The sequence below is a fragment of the Meleagris gallopavo genome, chromosome 7, assembly GCF_905368555.1.
Source record: "Meleagris gallopavo chromosome 7, MGAL_WU_HG_1.1, whole genome shotgun sequence".
NCBI classification, from domain to species: Eukaryota; Metazoa; Chordata; class Aves; order Galliformes; family Phasianidae; genus Meleagris; species Meleagris gallopavo.
The window spans coordinates 8,672,610-8,691,303 of NC_139410.1; the positions used below are offsets into that span (position 1 = coordinate 8,672,610).

The window sequence follows — 18,694 nt, forward strand, 5'->3', positions numbered from 1 at the left end:
CTCTCCAGAAAACTTTGCAGGGAACATTTTCAACACTGAATAAAGTACACGCTACAGATACTGTATTTTCTTCTCACTGCAGCTATTTTAACAACACATCAAATGAATCTAAAGACTGTCAAAATATGCCTGGTGTTTTGCAAACCATTCTGCTGGTCACGTGAACTTTTATCATTTCAGAGAACTTTACATGTAGTATTTTGACATCAGACAGCAAAGCAATTTTTAAATTTATTTGATATCGCATAAATTGCACCTTGCAAATGTTTAAAATTTGAAGTCCAAGGAAGAAAAAAACAGTAATAAAGTTTGAGCAGAAGTGAAGAACTGCATGAGCTTTTTCAGGGTGTGTGAGGATGGATTAGAGAAATTCAAACATTTTTCAACCTGTTGTTGCTACGCTGATTATGGTGCTTTCTCCTCATTCAACGACTTCTTATTTTGTTTCCACATCTCCTATTACCTTTTCGGCAGATTGGTAATGACTGTAAATATTATTGTTCTTTCGTGTGGAAAAGAGGCTGAAGAAAGGAGCCCACATTATCAGTTTCAGAGGTGTTGGTCCAAAGCAACGTCTCCATTAAGCATTCAGACACTGTGCAAACAGCAGAGCCCAGAGACTTCTGTTCTGATGTAACTTAACTAGACCACCAACCTCAATCATTTCTCTAAACTCACAACAAAATAATAAATAACAAGCACAAAAACTTGGTTAACCACAGAGCTTCTAGAAATAGAGGAAGGCAGGTACGCACTTGCCAAAAACCTTAAATGAAAAGCAATTAATTTCTTCTTCTGAGGTATTCCCAAAATGTCATGGTGTTTACTAACGGCTTAATCCAGCTTTTTGCATGAAGACAGAAAAGATCCTTTTGTCACCCAGTCTAGGAAATGGCGCCTTGCCCTCAAAGCTGTAAGGTAGTGTATACATCTGCTTCTGAGAGGAAACTTTGACTCAAGAAAAAGTGGTAGACAAAAACACCAGAAGGAAACAGAGATTGAATCAAGGTTCCCACCACACGGACAAGGATCATCACAGCAAATATCTGTTACATAAGTATTAAGTTTCAAGTCCAAGACAAGATGCCTCAGTCTAAGCTGTCAAATCCAAAGCCTAGTCTGATGCAGGATGGTATTGGCACCCTGCTCAGTTTTACTAAGGAAACTTGTCAAAGAGCAAGACTTGAGTTGAAAGGGACCCTAAAAGGTCACCTAGTCCAGTCCTCCTGCAATGAACAGAGACATTTACAGCTCCATCTGATTTCTCAGAGCCTGGTCAGTCTGACTTTGAACTTCTACAGGGACAGGGCATCTTACCTCCCAGCAACCTGCTCCAGTGCCTCGCCACCCTTACCGTAAAAAACTTCTTCCTTCTATCCAGTCTAAGTCTCCCCTCTTTCAGTGTGAAACCATTTCCTCTTGTCCTATAACAACAGACCCTGCTAAAGAGTCTGTCCACTTCTTATAGCCCCCTTTGAAAGGCTGCTCCTCCTCCTTTTCTCCAAGCTGAACAGCCCCAATTCTCACAGCGAGTCCTCGTAGGAAGGTGTTCCATCCCTTGGAGCATTTTGGTGACCCTCCTCTGCAGATGCTCCAATAGGTACATGCCTCTCCTGTACTGAGGACTCCTCGTCTGGATGCAGTGCTCCAGGTGAGGTCTCACAGCACAGAGGGGCAGATTCCCTCCCCTGTCCTGCTGGCTGCACTGCTTTTGATGCAGCCTGGGATGTGGTTGGCTTTCTAGGCTGTGAGAGCACAGTGCCGGCTCATGTTCAGCTGCCATCCACCAGTACTCCCAAGTCTTTTACAGCAGGCTTTCAACTCCCAGCTTGAACTGACAGTGGGGGATGCCATGACCCAAGTGCAAGACATTGCATTTGGCACTGTTGAACCTCATTAAGTTTTCCTGAGCTCACTGCTTGAGCCTGTCTAGGTCCCTCAGGATGACAATCTGTCCCTCGGACGTGTTGGTCTCACTCCACAGCTTGGTGTCATCCACAAACTTGCTGAGGTGCACTCAATCCCACTGTCAGTGTCACTGATGAAGATATTAAAGAGCACTGGTCCAGCACTGACCAGAGGGACACCACTTCTCACTGATCTCCATCCAGATATTAAGTCACTGACCATCACTCTCTTGTCCATCAAATCTGTATCTTTGCAATTTGGAGAGAAGGATGTTAGGAGAGAATGTGTTAAAAGCTTTACTAAAGGGCAGACAGATGACATCAGTTGCTCTTCCCTTGTTCACTGACAAAGTTATGCCATCATAAAAAGCCACAAGGTTGGTTCGGCAGGACCTGCTTTTGGTGAAGCCATGGTTCTTTGTCTAGGTTCCATACCTTCTCATTAAAAAATTCTCCAACTCAAATCTTTTCTCACTCTTATTCTCGGGGTCAAAGAAAGATTGTGACTTCCATTAATATGACAGAAATTGTTTTTCATTGGGAAAAGCAACTGCTGCAATGTTCTTTAAGCTAGAAGTGCAGAATGTATGATAGAATTCCAGATACAGACTACAATTCCAGATGTAGAAGAATTAATGCTGCTTGCAAAGTAGCAATGATTTATGTTCACTTCAAAATCACGACATCTCACATCAAAATAACTTAAAGCATTCTAGGAAAAAGAATTCTAGATGCTATTCTCTTAGAATCCAAACAACAGTTTGCTGACCTTGATCTCAAAATAAGATGCAGGTCACATCTCACCTTGGAATTTAACAACAGGAAGAGGGGATGATCTGGAGTTGTCTGAGCTCGCCACTGAAGAACATCTGCTAAGTACAGGAACTGAAAAAGATGGTAAATTTGTTAAAAATGCCCCGTGCTTAGTTTCAGCAGAATACCATGCCTATTCTTTACTTGCTTGGAAGAAACCAATTCAAATGTTTAATATTGCTAGGATGCTTGTGTTACCTTTCTTGCCTGATCGTTATCCTCCAGCTGAGTAACATCTCTCCCTGAGGCTTGTGCAATTCTCTTTCCAGCAACAAGGTTTCCTACTATCATTGAAGCAGGACCAACATCTGCATTTAAAAAAAAGTGCAAAAAAAGAAAAATACAGTTATCAATAATTCATTCTGTAGATTACTTCAAAATCCATGTGGAATATAGATGGAAAAGATGAAAAGCAAAAAAGAAAGATAATATTCTACAGAAAAAGAGAGAGGAAGATAATGTAGCACACTAAACCAGCCTAATACTCTTTCAGTAAGCTGTGGTCTATCTGCAGTTCAGTTTTCCTGCAAGAGCTGCAGCATGGCTGACAACTGTCATTGCAAGCTGGCCAGCACAGGGACAATTTACAGTATAGCTATGGAAGCATGAAATTGGTATGTGCTGGCTGTCCCTGCATTTACATGGGATTAAAGGCAGACCATAATGTTCTCACTGAGCACAGGGTGATCTGACAAAACCACTAGTTCTGCTAACTTAGGCATCTTACAGCCATCCAACACGCAAGGCCCTGAGCTGCCACACTGCCACTGGGGCATCCTCTACACATGCTGTTAGAAGGAGACATGCAGAACACGTTCTGGTTTACTCACCTGGTTGTTTCTGTCGAGGCTTTGGCAGGTTAGAAACACAAGTATGTGGGCACATTAAGACATTACAGGGGTGCAGTGCACCCTCTAAAAAGCGCTGCTTGGTTTCTGAAATATGAATTCCTCCAAGTGGTGCTTTTGGCAAAGTGTTGGCTGGCACCAAGGCAAGACAGTAGACGCCCACTTGGTGAATGCTATCAATTGCCTTGATAGAGAAGAAGAAAATACATTGCACATTATCAGCTGGGATGTAGCTAAGCAAGAATTTGAATTCAAGTCACTTAATAACATTAAAATTTTTACTTGCACCACAATTTGCAAATAAAGGGTCCAATTCTGCACTCACTGAACTCATAGAAGTTGTGCCATGACTTCAATGGGAGCAGGAGCAGACCCAGGACTTTGGCTTGTGCACTCTATCAAGGAGATGCCACCTGCACATCAGGGATTAGGAAAGTCTCTTAAAAGTGGGCAAAAAGTGCAGAGATTTTAAAAAGCCAAAATATCACAGCAAATTTAGCATGTATGGCACAATCACAGAAGCACAGTAGAACATAATACTACAAAAACAGGAAGGAAAACAGCTTGCTGCCTAAAACTTGATTCTGTATTTTAGCTAAGACACTTCTAAAAGCAGGAATAATATATTCTCGTGAGAAAAGCAGCTTATTACCAGGTATTCCCTTAAAAAAATTACAAAACTGAAACCAGACAGAAACCATAATTACAAAGTCTTACACTTATGAGGTCTCTTCCCTTAAGTTTTTCTCTCTGGCTATCCCATCATTTGTTCCCTCAACAGTCTTCTTCCATACCTGCACTCTCTCACTTTTTACTTCCCTATCACTGCTCAATTCATTCCCAAATCCTTAAATGCAACTATGAGAATTCTCCTCCCTTCTGCCCCACCAGAGAAGCACAATACAGCAAGTAATGCAAAAAGTATTCAATGCTTACCATTGGTGATCTAGAATAAAGATGTTAATGACTTAGATTTTAGCATCTGTTTTGATACTCAACACTAAATACCCTTAAACACTTTTAGACTTAACTCTCCTAGTCAGTGTGAAACTGGTAGATATATGCAGAATTAAAACACACAGAACTATCACTGTAGTAACATTAAGTTCAAAAACATTCTGAAAGGAAGTCTTTTTACAAATTTTTTGTTAACTGTCAGCTCTGAAATACACTCAGCAGTCAGCTTATCATTAACTCTTGTTACACTGAAAGATTTTTCTTAAGGAAAACAGATGCTTTAAGATTCTCATCTCATACATTAGCCTTATTCACCTGGAAAGAGAGAAAGGACAGATCTGACTACCTGTAGAACCCTGCTCATCCACTGAAAACTGTCCTCCTCTGATGCATCAGGGCGCTGCTCTGCCACAAGCACTATTCGATCATCATGCAAAACCGTCACAGAAAAAACTGCTATCCTGTAATGCAAAGGACAGGAGAATGATGAGATGCAACATATGATGAACATAGCATGGTTTATTATAACATGGAAACGACTGTAATCTTCAGTAGCAGTGCTTCAAGACATACAAGCATTATTCATGCCACATCACCACAAAATCACAAATTCAGAACAAATGCAGGTTCATTTCTGCCATATATTTATGCTGGAGGGTTAAGAGAATCTGCAGTTACCAATATGTTTAACCCAGGCAGATTCCATACATGGTGGGTCTGTGCAAATCTTGCCTATTTAACTTCATCATGCACACTAAACTTTTTGCTTCTACATACTTTATTTCTCCTGACTGACAACAACTGTGCTAAATAAACAGTATATGCACTGAAAATACTTAGTCCCCTTTGTGAATTAGTTCTAGGCCTGCAGCTTCTTGGAAAGAATATTAATCACGTCTTAACTAGGTACTGCCATTATTTTTATGATTATGAAGTGAATTAAACTAGCAATGTGAAAACAAAGAAAGCTTGACTTTGTAACAGTCAGTAACAGTTCTACATCACCACCACTTCTGCAGAGGAAAAACACCTGAACATAAGGAAGAGCAGACAGGCTAGTGATACAGCATGCACACTCTTTGGAAGTCTCTGAGCTGTCTCAACATTTCTACTTTGTTCTTTTGAACATGCTGCAAAGGTCTTACCTAGCCACTCTGCATGAGAGTGCTCAGGGGGACAAAGAGGAGATGTATTTTATATTCTCTGTCAAGATTAATTTGACTTTCTCAAGAGAAGTTTTAAAAGAAGTTTTAAACAGACACTTAAAATTAGCAGGACGGTCAAGTCCTTACTTGGCATACTACAACCTCGTGTCACCTTTTCTGCACAGTACACGAGTAAAAATTAACAAGCAGGACTCCCATATAGACCATACTGCTTCATCTCTGTTTGAGGGCGAACAAAAGTAACACTGTTCAATCAGTGCTTGTGAAGTTTCTAATATACTCACCTTCCCCGGTAGACAAATTTCATTGGTTCTACTGCCAATGCTGTGGCTACCACATCATCTGCATTATGCCTGCGACCACTAACTGTTATTAGGCCATCCAATTTTCCTACCACAAACACCAGACAGTCCTGAAAAGAAGACAAAATCGGAAAGAGAGGAGAAATAACCTCCTGACTCCTCCATCACTCAGAGTGGGGTGTCAGGACAACACGAGGCCAAGATTGCTCATTCACACTCACAGGACCCATGAAGCCAAGAAGTCCTGTTCTTGTAAAGGGCTGATCTGAAACAGGCACACCAGTGGCTGTCACTGGAACGGCCTGAAAAAACACAGAATAAATATTCAGACACTCAGTTAAAATACTTCCTGCCTCTGTTTCACTTCAGCTCTATGCTCAGCAGAAAAACTACCTCATGACAACATTTACTACCATGTGAAATATGAACAGCTTTTTGAATAATGAATTATATGACAGTTCATCTAAACCAGAACTTCCTTGCCTCTTTTTCCCCTCACACCTCCATTACATCAGGATTCTCACTGGCATTCTCACTAATTAAAGACAGTGCTGACAGTTAAGGTGTGTAGCTTGCTAACACTGGGCAAACAAACAGAAAGAGCTTTCTTGAAAATGAAGATTAAGGCCAGCATTTCTCTCACCTCGCTTAAATTCCACACTTTAGGCAAGTCTCCAAATTGCTGCCCACTGCAATACTACTGGCGAGCATAACTCCTAAGGAACTTCCTTTCCTTTCTTGCTAGAAAAGGGAAACTTGAAATTGGGATAGCATTGTGAGGAAGAATCCAGGCAGAAAGAATGCTTTTGCTTTCATTTGACAAACTATAAGGATTATGACTTATATCCTTCTTATCTCTTCTTTCATATAGCTAGGAACAAAATTTCACATATCCAGACTCTTACCATTCTAAACATGACAGCAAACACCAGAGTTCACTTTAAAGAATGACATACCATTTGCAATACACAAGAGAAGCTTCTTCAACTAATTTATAACTGCATATTAATTGTATGAAGATCAGAAATATTAAGCTAATTTCTAACTCTGTATCCCAACTGTGTGCCACTAAATGTCTACAGGTAACTTTACATAAGACTAAGATGAAATGAAAAGCCAACACTGACAGAATATGGGACTGCAGAATATAGAGACAGCTGACACGTTCTGACATGAAGAATGAAAGACAGTAAGTAATAAAAAATAAAATTTTAAAGTATCAGAAACAAAAGTTTGTTTGCAAGAAGAAATACTGGGGGTACAACACTGCACAGGAAAAAGACAAACCTCAAACACATTTTTGGTGATTCCGAGGAGGCCAAAGTAAGCCATTCCAGTTGTGCCTGAATTCACACATATTTCTCCAACTTCATCAGCTTTACACAGGTATGGAGTCCCATCCACCTTCACAACACAAACCTTAGCTAAGGGGAAAAGAAGAAAACGGAATCATAGCATTCCTACGTTTCAGCAACTGATACAGAAGTTATGTGGCTACTGTTAGACAGGCAAAGATTTTAGTACCAATTATCTATCAGTTACAGCAATAAACACAGTATGAAAGAGAGCTCTATCTTTCTGACAGCCAGATCAATGTGCTCTGAAAGGTATGAAAGGTACAAATTTGCAAACATTTTGTTTGTTTTACTATAGTGCTTCACAGCCTATATTTAAGCTGCAACAGAACAGTAGCAATTGGTTTCCAGCATGAAGGCTGAATGGCTTGATCAAATGAAAGCCAACATGAATTTTAAGATGAAGATGAAAAGATACTAATTACAGACATACCATTTCTTTTGTGTTATTATTGCACATTCTGGTATTCATAGTATCACCCCTGAAGTTATGTGATAAACACACTAGAAATTGACTAGAAAATCAAATCAAATACTACATTGATCTTTGCTCTGGCCATTGGTTATATTTGCCTCCTGAAGCAGTCTTCAGAGGCTTCTCTGGCTAAGCAGACTGCTTGCTTACAGACTCTGGAGTCATCTTTTCCAATCCCCAAAGGGAAAGGCAAAAGGAAAGGGAGAAGGCATATTGGAAAAAGGAAGTTTAGCTTAGCATTTACCAGATTAAAAATAAATCAAAAAGGCTATTTGAGTCAATATGAAACAAACAGAGCCTTTGATCAAGTCTTAAGTTAATTTTCTGAAATTCATTTAGTTTGTTCATTTCTATCAAGACCGCTTGAATTATTTTAGTCAACAACAGCCATTATGAAAGAGCATACTACTGTATTCCAATTTAGCCAGTCTTAATTGATAACACAGATAGCTCTCACTTTTCTACAGTTCAACTACTACAAAGAGAAATCATAAATGGGATGTGGCACATTTCATCTGAAACCTATACATGATACAGCCAGTTTTGCTGCAGGTATTGACCAAGAACTCTGCTTGTGTTCCGTTGGCAACAACTTATGTCTGAGTAGGAAAGACAATAAATCACCCTACAAGTAAATCAACTTCTAGATTACCTATCAGAACAACAAAGATTTATTAACAGTTTGGGACACTGACATGCTAACCTTTTTTGGCCAAATAAGGAGACCATACTCCCTGTCTAGCACAAGTCCAAGTCCAAAATAGAACCAACAGTTTTAGTTGCTGAAAACTGATGTGAACTAGAAGGCTAGAATTAAAGTACACAGCTAGCAGTTCATGATTTACTCAAGTAGAAAAACCCAATTTAGGAGGAGAAACATTAGAAAAGACAAATTTAAACAGATACTTTCTTACCACAGGAAACAATTTGACAATCTTAGAACTCTGTATGCAATGCTTAAATATCAATGCATATGGAAGTATAATTAGCTGGAGACAGTGACAGCTTGTAGGCAATGCTGCAAACCCTCAACTCGTTCACAAACATGGAAAAAACAGTGGATTATCCTGCAGTTTTGCAATGGTGCTCCATTCACGAAGCCCAAGGACAATCCTATCACCCTCATCAAGTCAAAAGAAATACTCACCAGTAACCAATGCATGACATAGGTAGTCTACACATACATTCTAACAGCAGGCATAGTTCTGTCCTGCCATGTGTTACTGCAAGGTTTTCCTTTTGCAGTATCTGTGGAGCCTGTAATCTTGTTTCTCCTTCTTTTCCTGCTTCATGTGTGATATACAAGAGAATGCATCTACCACCATTTCAGGCTCTCAACAGCATCGCATCTGAAAAAGAATTAGAGAGAAGGGAAAGGCAGATGGGACAGGAATGTACATGTGGACTACACATCATGAAGAATAATGATTACTGGGTAGGAAACTTTTCTTTCTTCAAATGAGTCCACATGTACATTCTTACAGATGATGACTTTTAGTAGTCAGCCCTGCCACAAGATTTCTGGCAGAGGATGAGAATCCTATAGTGCAAACAAATGTCCGCACCAATGCCCTACCAAAGACTAGATTCAGCTTTGAATATTTCAAGGACAGCACCACATGAATGTGAGAAGAACAACAGGTGTGCAACAGCAGATGGCTAGCACAGAAATCTGTAGCTACCAAAGTTGCCTGATGCTTGTAAGAGTGTGCTCTCATTTCACTTTCATGGTTTCATAGCAGATCCTTCTGCAATTGCTACTGTGTGCCAATGGTGGAATTCCAAGATCTTCTTGTAGGGAGCAAGTCTTCTTGGAAGGCCTGGGTCCATGAGAATAAAAAGAAGGCCCTCCTAGCACTGCAGCTTTTCTAGAAGCAGAAAGGCTCAGGAGAAACACCTCTACCACCATTGCAGAAGACACTTGCAGGGAGTCCAGAAAAACCAAACCCTCAAAGAAAACAGCAGCTCAATAGAGTGATCTAATTCTCCATTCTTCTATGAAGGGTATTAGGCATAAAGCAAGAGCATTCATAGACTAGGATGGAAAGAATCTACACTGTAAAGGTGGTCACACAAGCACCTGGAGCACAACATTTAAATTAGAAGAAAACATCTTGTCACAAGCATACCCATTGCTGCAGAATTTCAAAAGTGGTTCTGCAGTAGGAGACCATCTAGTGCATCTAATGTGGCAGATTGAAGCCAAACAGAACACAGAACTGACTGCTGCAATAAAATCTGAGAACTAAGATAGATTAGGGTACTTCTCAACCTCAGGATATAATTAAAAGCATCACAGAGTTGTCTTCTAACAAATCCTCTCACAAATCAGGCAATGAGATAAAGGAACTAACTTCCTCTGCAGTGTAGAGGCGTCCGCCAGCATCTGGAAACATGCTTTCAGAGACAGAGACGTCCACAAACTGAAGATGAAGAATGCACCCCATTTGTCTTGCAGAAGCTAAAGATCTGGCTCAAACCTACACTCTTCTACTTGAGTGTAAGAAAGTAAGCACTGCAGCACTTTTTTCTGTGAATCAGATTTTATGTAATTAGGAGATATAGGAATATAGATCTTCTGGATTAGAGAGGGTTATTCTATTGTCAAAGTCAGAATGAGAAGAATGGAGAGTCAGGAAGCAGCAGAGAGGCAAAACTGAATCTGGTTAAGTCCCCTCAAGCATCCATATCCTAGCATAAGGTATAACAATCTTCCAGGATGATAGGTGACATGACAATTACATTCCATCCGAGGGGGAAGTAGGAGTTCTGGACTACCATCCATACCAGTCCAATTTGAAAAAAAGAAAAAAAAGAAAAAGAAAAGAATTAAAGGACTTTATGAACCAAACATTGTTTCTTATCAAGGTTGGCTCCCAGACAGAAAAACATGCAAAACAGCCCCAGCTTATCAACCGGTGAGAGAAAACATAATCACTCACAGGAACTAGAGAAGCTTTCACCGAAATGCATACCAGGTTCTATTTTACGAATTCATGGGAACATTCTTTGTGGATGCTTGCTTCTGTGGTGGTTCTTGCAATTGGCATTCATAGTTGATAATGAAAGTGAACAGCCAAAGCAACATGGCATCAAGAATGGTCTATGGGTTAAACAAGAGTGACATAAGGCATTATGCTGGTGCTAAGAGCTCCATCCTATTTGCTGATTGAGATCCTGAAAGTAGATGGACCTTCAGTGTTTCAGAACAAGTAGCAAGGTCTGAAGAAAAGGAGACAGAAGTGGATTCTTTATATCCATTACCTTTTAAACAGCTGGTTCCTGAATGAAGTCCACCTGGGACCTTCTAGGGTCTTCTTGTCTCCTTCCTTAAAAATCATAGAGAAAGCCCAGGTTGGAAGGGATCACAGAGATCATCTATTCCAACCTTCAGTTGACCAAATGAAATTCAAGAATGTGAGCTCCTATGTTGTAAGATACTTGAATGACCAGGGCATGCACCAGTTTTCAAGACCTTACCAAAGTGTTTGACAGGGGTCAGAAGAGGGAGCACTACCTTCAGGGATGGCACGTGACACAGATTTGGTCTTTGTTAAAAGTACTGCAATCTAAAGAAAGTGAAAAGAACAGGGAAAGACCAAGAGTCATCAGTCAGCCGAGTAATTCAAGAAGGCAGCTGACAGGAAAAGAAATGGTGGTATGTTCTCTCCTGTATGCCAAACACCTAGCAAGAAGGATCAGAGTATATCCATCCTCCATGACTATTACATAGGAAAAAGTGTAAATCTTACAAGGCAAGTCACAAATATATCCAATATTAGAATGTACATGCAGACTCGTTTGAAAATAAGCCATTAATCTTTAAGTCAACAATTTCTTTTCATTTGGCACAAATTTTGCCCACATTTTTACTTTTTTCCTACTCTTGAAGTTTTCTTCTTTTTTTTCCCCGAGTCACAGAGAACAAAATCCTTGAATTATCACCTACAAAGCACTCTGTTGCATACAGAGTCTTTGGAGAAGTACAGAGATATTTCTGCTAAAAAATATTTCCAGACACAGTATTTTTATCATTTTGCCAAATTAAAGCTAGTCTGCCTCAGTTACTAATAGCTGGATGTTGGTGAGATTTTTAAAACACTTAAGGAATTAAGATGCTCAACTTTGGCTTAACCTATAAGTAGTTTTGCCACTTACTGATATATTTCAAAAAAGCAGTAGCCATCAACTACAAGTTATATTACTTTGAGGCACTAGATGGATACACATTTAACTCCAACTTCCCCTCACATCAGGCCAGTCACTCAATTTTTCTTACTACTGTATAGTCATGGTCTGTAAATGAGATTTTAAAACAGAAGAGCTTAGAGGAGGAGATCTCAGAATATTAATAAGCTTTCTTGGGCCTCTCTCCTCTCCACAGTGTTATCCCATAGGACTCTTTTCAAGCCAATCCATGAAGAGCCTGAAGTCTGCTCTCCTGAAGCCCTGCATTGTGATCTTACTTTTGCCCTGCTCCTTCTTCCCGTGATCCAAAATTTGACTATCTCATGACCCTGGCAGCCTTCAATCTTCACATCCTCAACGATCTCCACTTCTGCGATTATAAGGTCTAGACAGAGCATCTTTCCTCAGTGGATCCTCTATCAGTTAGGTCAGGAATACTGATACTACTGCACTTCAAGAACAACCTGGTCTGCCTATGCCCTGCTGTGTTGTCCCTCCAGCAGACACTGGGGTGTCTGAAGTCCCCAAGGAGGAGCAGGGCCCACAAATGTGAGGATGCTTCTAGCTGTTGGTAGAAGGCCTCATTCACTTTTTGTTCCTGGTTGGGTGTTCTACAGCAGACACCCACTGGTATTTGTTATTGTTATCATCTATACTAGTCTGCTCTTCCGTCCTTACTTACAAGCCCTCAGACAGGTCTTCATCTATGCCCAGGAAGACCTCCATGCACTCCAACTGTTCTCACACATAAAGGGAAACTCCTCCTCATCGTGTTCCCCACTTTCCCTTCTTAAAGAGCCTATATCCTTCCACTGCAATGCTCCAGCCAGGAGAGCTATCCCACCATGTCTCTGTGATCCCAACACGATTGTAGCTCTGCAGCTGCACACCTCTACCTCAACATGTTTATTCCCCATGCACTGGTGTAAATACATTTCAAAGAGACACCTAAGTATGCTGATTTTTCAGACAGAGTTTCAGTGTCAAGCTGTTACTGAGAAGAAACTCCAAAATTGCCACTTCCTGAATTTTCAAGAAATTGTTGGGAATTTCCTGCATACCACGCACTACATAAAACATATTCCTCACAAAAACTCTAGCAATTCAGAATGAGAGCTGGCAGCAGGTTGTATACTTAGTACCAGTTTCAAAGATGAAAAACATCACTGCTAACCGACCGAGGTGCCTAGGCCATAAAAAAACACTTTAAGGTGGGTAAGGCCACATCAGAACAAAGACAGGTCTTGGAATGCAGGAGAGCTAATGATAAAATTAAAAAAGCAGCAATAAAAGGAAAGCCTACAAAAATAGCCAACTGTTGCCAACAAGCCAGCAATCTCAGCCAGGCTTTGCTCTGAGTCACACTATGCAGGCTGAGAGGAGTGCTGCCACCATTGTGGACAACATACACATGCTGCCATGGCACAGAAAACAGGCTCAGGAATCTGCTGCAGATGCTGCTAAAGAAAATGTACTGTCACAGCTCAGAGTGGCTTGTGGCTCTGTATGAATGCACAGACTATCAATCACACACATCTGCTGGATAAAACATCGCATTTCCTAGTAAGCTTTAAGAGCTATTTTTTTTTCTGCTGCATTTGTTGCTGCATATCTGTATAGCACTAACACTGACAAATGAACAAAACCACAACTGTAAAAATCAGCCGTGAAGCACGTGCACAGTCCAGAATCTATGATGACTCAAATTTACCATCAGTTAATCTCCCCTGTGAACATTTATGAATGTCCTTGGTTGAGACAGCACTCGATACTAAAGTTTTTAGGTAACATGTCAAAACCTGAGTCACACTACCTTAAAGATACTTCTCATTTGCCAGTTTTATTTACTTCAACAGCACAGGTACAATAGTAAAGTTACATGGATTATGCTTAAATGTATATTAAAAGTTTTCCTACCTCCAGGCATAATCTGACCAACATCTTGTACAGTTAAAACAGACAACTTCTCTTCTGTATCCACTCTTATCACACCGTAACTCAGACAATTCATAGATAAAACTGCTTTCCCGGGAGGAGGCCCACCCAGTTCTGGAGGTCTGAAAAACAGTAATTCAAATCACTCTGTGATTTGATCTGTGAATCAACAGACCAATGACACTACGTCCATCAAAAGCACTGTGCAATTCTGTCAGGTCTGTTAAGGTTAAACAAAAGAATGATTTCTCATCTTAAACAAACAAGACTTCAAGACTGGTATACATGAGATACCTGCAAGCCTCATACTTTATCTGTCTAGGTCTTTGAGTATCTTTATGTGAGTAGTTGTCTTTTCTGACTGTCATCTTAGCAACACATACATTTCAACAGTCAAGAATTTTTTTTCAGTCAACTTCTCAGGAAAAAAAAAAAAATTACCTGCGAATAGCGACAGTGAGTGCCTCTGAGGAACTAGCACAGGGGCAGATTACCTCAGGTCTCAAACCTCTGGACTGAAATACATTCAGAAAGGCATCACATGAAGATATCGACCCTAAAAAGAACAGTAACAACATTGGAAACATTCTGCCAAGTGCAGGAAAGCTTGGTCTGCAGAGTTCCAGTGTCTATCCTTACTCTAACCTCACCTGTACAAATACGAATGCATTCATGCACAAAAACTACATACTTTCAAACTAAAGGACATCCTTCCTTACTATTAGAATGTAGATCTGAAGAACAAAATAATGGCTAACAACTAATTCACAGAATGAAATTCACAATTGCATACTCTTTCTCTGGTAGTGTTCCGTAACACTTACCATCACTGAAAGTCCTCCAGTGATGCAGTGATTATTTTATCAGTATGGGTAGCTGTACCTGACAGTTTCTACAGTACTTACATGAGCATTTCTTATTGAGACTACAGCATTTAAAAATAAAATCAAATGCTTCTGACAGATTCTCACTTCTGTTCCGAATTCTACCTTGCCATAAGCATGCAGCTCAAAATGTACAGGGATACTGTATGTCCTACAGCTTTGTGCTTTACAGATCTGCAGTCATGGTACATAAAACAAGGCAAACTTCACTGATCATACTATATCCTGGATATAGGGTAATTTCATATAAATTCATGTAACAGTACAACACTGATGAAAAAGTCATTTACAGAGATATATACAGCTAAGATGTGCAAACAGCAATGAAAAAGCAATGACACCACCAGCATACAAATAGTATGCATTTTACTACAGAATTAACTGTGTAATGCCTTCTAACCAACACCTCTGAAAAACTGCCTACAACAATAATCATCCTAGCAAGACCAGTTCAAGTTTTCATATTCTGCCAACGCATGTGCTGACCCTTCATCATGTAACTAACCTCCAGCAAAATTGAAATACCATTGATTTTCCAATGTACAAGCAAAGCCAAGCCCCAAAGTTATATCCTTACATCCTTGCCAGTTGCAGGATGAAAAAAAAACAATCAACAAACTCTCCTTGCTGCTTTTTTTCTCAATTTGTTGTCTGTCACTACTGTATCATCTACAGAAAAAGGTAAGGCTCTACCAATTACTCTAGTTAATAATATGTATTATTCCTTTGAGTTAAGGCTGTGACTGTTTCAATTCTTATGTCCTTGCATGATTGAGATGAACTCCATAATGTACAAAAATCAGACACATTTCCAACTGATACATTTTATCTACTGCACTACATGGGCATCTACTTTGAAACTGGCATTATAATTTACTTTAAAAAGACGACTATTCCAAAAAACAACATTGTCAAAAATTGTTTATATAATAAGTAATGAAATGTTTCCTTAGAAAAAGAAAAGCTGCTGCTGTCTCTCTTGTTGAAGATTAACTACTGAGCTCAAATAGCACAGGTCCAGACTTTCATGACTTATGTGTGTTTCAGTTCACCTTGGATTGACAGCTCTGAAAATATATCCATACTCACATGGATTGGCTCCATCTGCCACTATTAACATTCGTAAGGAGCTTAGACTGACATCTCTCTGATCCCTCTGAGCCAAAAGTGACCAGTGCATATCACGTGATTTTACTACAGCAACACGGGCTGAAAATAATGAATAAAAATAATAATAATTATGGCACGTGTGCAGAATAAAGACAGAAATTGTAAAATCATGTCTCTACACAAAAACATTAATTTACAAAACTAGTTACAATCTACTACCATTTTACTGCAATGACATGTGTACATTCAGTGTCTCCAGATGGACTTGATGATAGAATCTAAACACTTAATATAATTAACTCTAGTACCATGACAATAAATACAGTCGCCTTTAAAGATCTATCACAAGAAGACAGCAAAGTCAATCATCAATCATTCTATCAGGACTTTTACCACTATAATGCAGTACTTGTTTGCTGAAGCTGATGTGTAACATCAGCTAGATTAAACACCAGTGGCCTGCCATACAGTAGACATACAAACAGATTTTTCTCAGATTAGTTAATGCAAAAATATTTTAGGGTTACCTTTGTATGAGCAGACTTTCTGTATCCAAGAAAGTGGATTAACCTTCATTAATGCATAGGGAATACTGATGACATGCATTCTGTTCATAACGCTCTGAGAAAAAATATTCAAAAATAGAGTTTGAAGTGTCTGGGAGGCAGAATGGAACAATGTCTTAAAAAATAAAGAAAAAAAATCAGAACAATCAGAGCTACAGCATATCACAGAATCACAGAATTGTAGTGGTTGGAAGGGACCTCTAGAGACCATCGAGACCAACCCCCTGCCAAAGCAGGTTCCCTACACCAGGTCGCACAGGTAGGCGTCCAGGCGAGACTTGAATATCTCCAGAGAAGGAGACTCCACAACCTCCCTGGGCAGCCTGTTCCAGTGCTCCGTCACCCTCACCGTCAAGAAGTTCTTACGCACATTCGTGCGAAACTTCCTATGCTGCAGCTTATGTCCGTTTCCCCTCGTCCTGTCTCCACGTACCACTGAAAAGAGACTGGCCTCACCGCTATGGCCGCCACACCTCAGATATTTATAAACCTGGATCAGGTCCCCTCTCAGTCGTCTTTTCTCAAGGCTAAACAGACCCAGTTCACTTAGCCTTTCTTCATAGGGGAGATGCTCCAGGCCCTTCACCATCTTTGTGGCCCTCCACTGGACTCTTTCCAAGAGATCCCTGTCTTTTTTGTACCGGGGAACCCAGAACTGGACACAGTACTCCAGATGAGGCCTTACCAGGGCAGAGTAGAGGGGGAGGATCACCTCCCTCGACCTGCTGGACACGCTCTTCTTAATGCACCCCAGAATGCCATTGGCCTTTTTGGCCACGAGGGCACACTACTCATGGCCAACCTGTCATCCACCAGGATGCCCAGGTCCCTCTCTGCAGAGCTCCTCTCCAGCAGCTCATCCCTCAGCCTGTATTGGTGCATGCAATTATTCCTCCCAAGGTGTAAGACCCTACACTTGCTTTTGTTGAACCTCATCCGGTTTCTTACTGCCCAGCTCTCCAGCCTGTCCAGGTCTCGCTGAATGGCAGCACAGCCTTCAGGCGTGTCAGCCAATCCTCCCAACTTCGTATCATCAGCAAACTTGCTGAGGGTGGCCACTATCCCCTCATCAAGGTCACTGATGAAGATGTTGAACAAGACCGGACCCAGCACAGACCCCTGGGGGACACCACTGGTTACAGGTCTCCAGCCAGACTCTGCACCACCAACGACGACCCTCTGCGCTCTGCCAGTCAGCCAGTTCTCAACCCACCTCACTGTCCACTCGTCTATCCCACACTTCCTCAGCTTTGTTATAAGGATGTCGTGGGAGACAGTATCAAATGCCTTTCTAAAATCAAGGCAGATTACATCTACTGCTCTTCCCCCATCCACCCAGCATGTGACAGCATCATAGAAGGCCACCAAGTTGGTCGAGCACGACCTCCCCTTGGTGAACCCATGCTGACTACTCCTGATAACCTCCTTTTCTCCCAGTTGTCTGGAGATGGTATCCAGCACAAGCTGTTCCATCACCTTTCCAGGCACAGAGGTGAGGCTGACAGGCCTATAATTACCCGGATCTTCCTTCTTGCCCTTTTTGAAGACCGGAGTGACACTGGCTATCCTCCAGTCTTCAGGGACCTCCCCTGTTATCCAAGACCTCTCAAAAATGACGGAGAGCGGTTTGGCAATGACCTCCACCAGCTCCCTCAGCACACGTGGATGCACCCCATCAGGTCCCATGGACTTGTGGACCTTAGTACTGCCTAGGCGCTCACGCACGTCCCCTTTCCTGATTAAAGGGAAGTCTCCCATTCCCCAGACCCTCTCACTAACCTCCAGGGCGTGGGATTCCTGCAGGAGAGCCTTTTCACTGAAGACGGAAGTAAAGAAGGCATTCAGTATCTCTGCCTTCTCAGCATCCCCCATTACCAGAACCCCCCCCTCACTTAGTAAGGGGCCCACATTCTCTCTAGTTTTTCTTTTGCTGTTAACGTACTTGAAGAAGCCTTTTTTATTATCCTTTATCACTTTAGCTAGATTCAATTCCAGACGGGCTTTAGCCTTCCTCATTGCATCCCTGCAGGCCCTGACTACATTCCTATATTCTTCCCAAGTGATCAGACCCTTTTTCCACATTTCATGGACCTTCTTCTTTCCTTTGAGCTTGCGCATGAGCTCCTTGCTCATCCACACAGATCTCCTGCCATCTTTTCCCGATTTCTTGCTCACAGGGATGCACCGA

General features: G+C 41.0%; 1 protein-coding gene across 7 annotated transcripts in view; it reads right to left on the bottom strand.

Annotated features, from left to right (window-relative positions):
• The window catches only part of DIP2A (DIP2 acetate--CoA ligase A), a 100,930-nt gene that overhangs the window by 17,735 nt on the left and 64,501 nt on the right, over positions 1–18,694 (bottom strand). For 6 of the 7 annotated variants that reach the window (XM_085228002.1, XM_085228005.1, XM_085228003.1 and 3 more), the window contains 11 exons: positions 16,468–16,561; positions 15,920–16,039; positions 14,388–14,502; positions 13,929–14,068; positions 7,281–7,417; positions 6,215–6,295; positions 5,976–6,103; positions 4,872–4,986; positions 3,551–3,752; positions 2,919–3,028; positions 2,712–2,792 (listed from right to left, as the gene is read on the bottom strand). In XM_085228002.1, the coding sequence (XP_085084128.1) occupies positions 2,712–2,792; positions 2,919–3,028; positions 3,551–3,752; positions 4,872–4,986; positions 5,976–6,103; positions 6,215–6,295; positions 7,281–7,417; positions 13,929–14,068; positions 14,388–14,502; positions 15,920–16,039; positions 16,468–16,561 (1,323 nt within the window). The remainder of the gene's footprint in view (positions 1–2,711; positions 2,793–2,918; positions 3,029–3,550; positions 3,753–4,871; positions 4,987–5,975; positions 6,104–6,214; positions 6,296–7,280; positions 7,418–13,928; positions 14,069–14,387; positions 14,503–15,919; positions 16,040–16,467; positions 16,562–18,694) is intronic. The other variant, XM_085228004.1, reaches the window with a different exon arrangement.